The sequence below is a fragment of the Megalobrama amblycephala genome, linkage group LG7 (assembly GCF_018812025.1).
Source record: "Megalobrama amblycephala isolate DHTTF-2021 linkage group LG7, ASM1881202v1, whole genome shotgun sequence".
Lineage (NCBI taxonomy): Eukaryota > Metazoa > Chordata > Actinopteri > Cypriniformes > Xenocyprididae > Megalobrama > Megalobrama amblycephala.
Window position 1 is genome coordinate 21,761,757 of NC_063050.1, and position 3,226 is coordinate 21,764,982.

Genomic DNA, 3,226 nt, shown 5'->3' on the forward strand with positions numbered 1-3,226 from the left:
GAATAACTCACTTAAATAGGCTAGGTATTCAGCTAGCTATTGCGAACACATTGGATATAAAATTTGACGGAATTTTAGGAAAGAAAAATGTTACATTAGAAACATTAACTTCAATCAAGGGCGTTGAAGTACATATTTCTACATGAGTAATGTACAGTTTTACTGTGTTAAAAGATGAAAAACTTTTTTTACAGACATTTAACATTTACCATAACAGAAACAGCAACATGGACACATTACCAGGAAACAGAAACATTTCAATACTCGTCACTCAAGTTTGCCAACACCTCCCAACTGAACTCATTGGTCCATTCTTCAAAAGAAAAAAAAACCTGTTCCTTTAAATGCCAGCTCACCTGTCTGCTGTGCTCTGTTAGAGCTTGCCATACGGATTAACCTGGATCACCTTTTTAACGCAATAACTAAAAAGTAAGTAGAAAAATGTTTTCGGTTCTCTGTATTCATGTGATATAAAATGGTTTAAAAAAACATTTTTTTTTTTAATTTTATTTAATAAAACACTAACTCACATATTAATATATGTGAGTTAGTGTTTTATTAAATAAAATAAAAAAATACTTGGTAAATATAACTGCATTTGTTTGTTGCTTATCCAGCTCTTGATACTTTTTGAAATTGTGACATCAAGATCACCAACCCTGTGGATGTTTCTATCTATTTTATGTCGCATGAAGAAAAGTTTGCTACATCATACTTCTATGCTTCACTTTTTAGGCGTATTGCCAAAAGAAGATCACAATGGAGTGGAGGATTATTGTACCTGTTCTGTGTCTAATTGGTAAGGACCTAGTAGTAATACATCATTCTGTATCATTGCACTGGAATTACAAAAGACAGGGCCTATCTGAAATCCATAATGTTAAATAAACCGTTCTAAAAACAAGAAAGGTTAGTGAAAAAGAAATACATTCTAATACATTCCTTTTCCAAAAAGTGATTTTCACAACAATCCAGCTGTATAAAGACCGATCTTTAGCCTGTTGTGACAGCTGTATATCACAATCACAAATACGTTTACTCTCTTAATGGTCAAACGGGCTTGGTTGGTAATGGTTAGGGATCTAGCAGTTCAGCATTGATGTCCAAAATCAAAGCAATAAAGTAACCTTTATCCTGAAAGAGAGTGATAGAAAGAGAAAAAAATATTTTCATATTTTATATATGGATTGCTACCTGACCAGTATGCAATTGTGAACCTAACTAAGCGCATGCTAAACTATGATGGTAAATCTTCAGCAATCTTGTCTCAGCTTCTATCTTTTCCCTAAATTTTACCTTAAACAGGAATCCTACATGTGCCTGGAAATGCTGCTCAAACAAACAGCACCAACGCCACCACTGTTTATCGATTCAGTCTGCGCTTCAGCATCAATGACACTTTCCTGAGTAACTACTCCGACCTCACCAATACTGCAACCGCAGCCCTGATAAAAAACATCACCGCTCAGGTAATGTTTTTGGCCAGTGAGGAATGGCTCAATTTACACTGTATTTTTTTCAGCAGTGGGTTCAGCTAAAGGTGTACATTAGAAGAAAAAATAAACTTGGTACAGAATAAAAATATGTAATTATATGCACCTTATTTTTAACATAAGAGTGGGTGCAGCCATATCTATATGTATGTTCATGATAAGTAATTTGTTAAGATGTTCCTTACAGACAAACAGCTGTTTGCAGCATTAGAAGATGATACTGGATATGATAATTTGTCAAGTAGCATAATAAAAAAATAAAAACTGTAATTAAATATATGTAGAGTTGTATTGATAAATGTCTTAATGTGTTTGTTAATCTTTTCTAGGTTGAGCCACTATACAGGACCAAATATGTAAACTTCCAACGCTTCAATATTTCGAAATTCAGGTAAAAGAGCGTAAAACTGTATAAATCATGATACATGAATTTTGATTGTTTACCTTATTGCATGAATGGTTGGTTGGTTAGTTACTTTGTAAGTCAACTGACTATATATTCTCCCAGTTCATTCATTAATTATTTGCATGCATTCCCTCTCAGTGCTGGCTCCATTGTGACAGAAGGAGAACTTCAATTTTCCAACGGCTCTAAGCCTAATGGACCAGATCTGACACAAGTCTTGAATAATGGAAGTTTCAGCTTCACAATCATTACGAATTCCACAATAACTGCTGAGGTCACAGAACCTGCTGGTCAGTGTGTGTTTACAGATTTAAATTAATATGATAATATTTTTCTGTTGTTGAATAAGGCCTCAAGGCCATTATGAAACACTTTTGTTGAACTTTGTCCCATTTTCTTTTTTTCCCAAAGCAACAACAACTGCAACACCAACTACAACCACCTCTGCACCTGCTAAAGTTGGGAAGATTAGTTTAGTGTTCAAGCTTCTTCAAACCTTCAAGAACAACTACGCCAATCTCAGTGATCCTGAGACCAAAGAGCTGTCAACTAACATCACCAATGGGGTAATATTTTTCTCCATTGAAGCGTGGTTGTTAATTGCAATAGCAGTAGACACTGGAAATTTTGTGTATTGGCAATATATATATATATATATATATATATATATATATATATATATATATATATATATATATAAAGATACTACTGGTGATGTAGGCTTTTACACCCTGAATAGTTTAACACTAAAGTTCTTGCAGCAAAATTTGTTCTTAAAAACAGAAATGACTTGTATGCAAGTAATATGATATTTATATGATACTTTTTCTGTCTGTTACAGTGTTCTCGAGTTTACAAGAATCGTTTCCCACATTTCCACCGCATGGTCATTCAGAAGTTCAGGTAAAAAAATACATTCAGTTGTAGTAATAACCAAACACCCTGTTATCAAAAAAGAAGGATACATGCATTTGTTTAATTAGTGATTGCTTTCCCGACTGGTTGTTTAGTTAATCAGTTTGTAAGTCAAGTGACCATTTGATTGTTCCATTTAGTCATTTAGCTTTTGTTAGTTATTTATCTGACTGTGTTTCAACATGGTTGATCTCCACAGCAATGGCTCCATTGTGACTGATTCTGTCCTCGAGTTTAACACCACGGCTGTCGCTAGTCCTAATGTGGCAGAAGTGAAAGACACCCTTATTGCAGCAATCGCAAATGGAAATTTCAGCTTCTCAGTTGATAACACATCCATCACTGCTACTGTTATCACAGACAGCGGTCAGTATATTTACAGATTTACTTTTTTCCTGTTAGATATTTTCTG

General features: G+C 34.2%; 1 protein-coding gene across 1 annotated transcript in view; it reads left to right on the forward strand.

Moving 5' to 3' along the window:
• The first annotated feature begins 309 nt into the window (after positions 1–309).
• Positions 310–3,226, forward strand: part of zgc:111983 (uncharacterized protein LOC550501 homolog) — a 4,372-nt gene continuing 1,455 nt past the window's right edge. The window contains exons 1-8 of the mRNA XM_048196567.1: positions 310–429; positions 736–799; positions 1,306–1,469; positions 1,823–1,884; positions 2,038–2,189; positions 2,311–2,465; positions 2,741–2,802; positions 3,014–3,180. Of these exons, the coding sequence (XP_048052524.1) occupies positions 760–799; positions 1,306–1,469; positions 1,823–1,884; positions 2,038–2,189; positions 2,311–2,465; positions 2,741–2,802; positions 3,014–3,180 (802 nt within the window). The 5' untranslated portion in view covers positions 310–429; positions 736–759. The remainder of the gene's footprint in view (positions 430–735; positions 800–1,305; positions 1,470–1,822; positions 1,885–2,037; positions 2,190–2,310; positions 2,466–2,740; positions 2,803–3,013; positions 3,181–3,226) is intronic.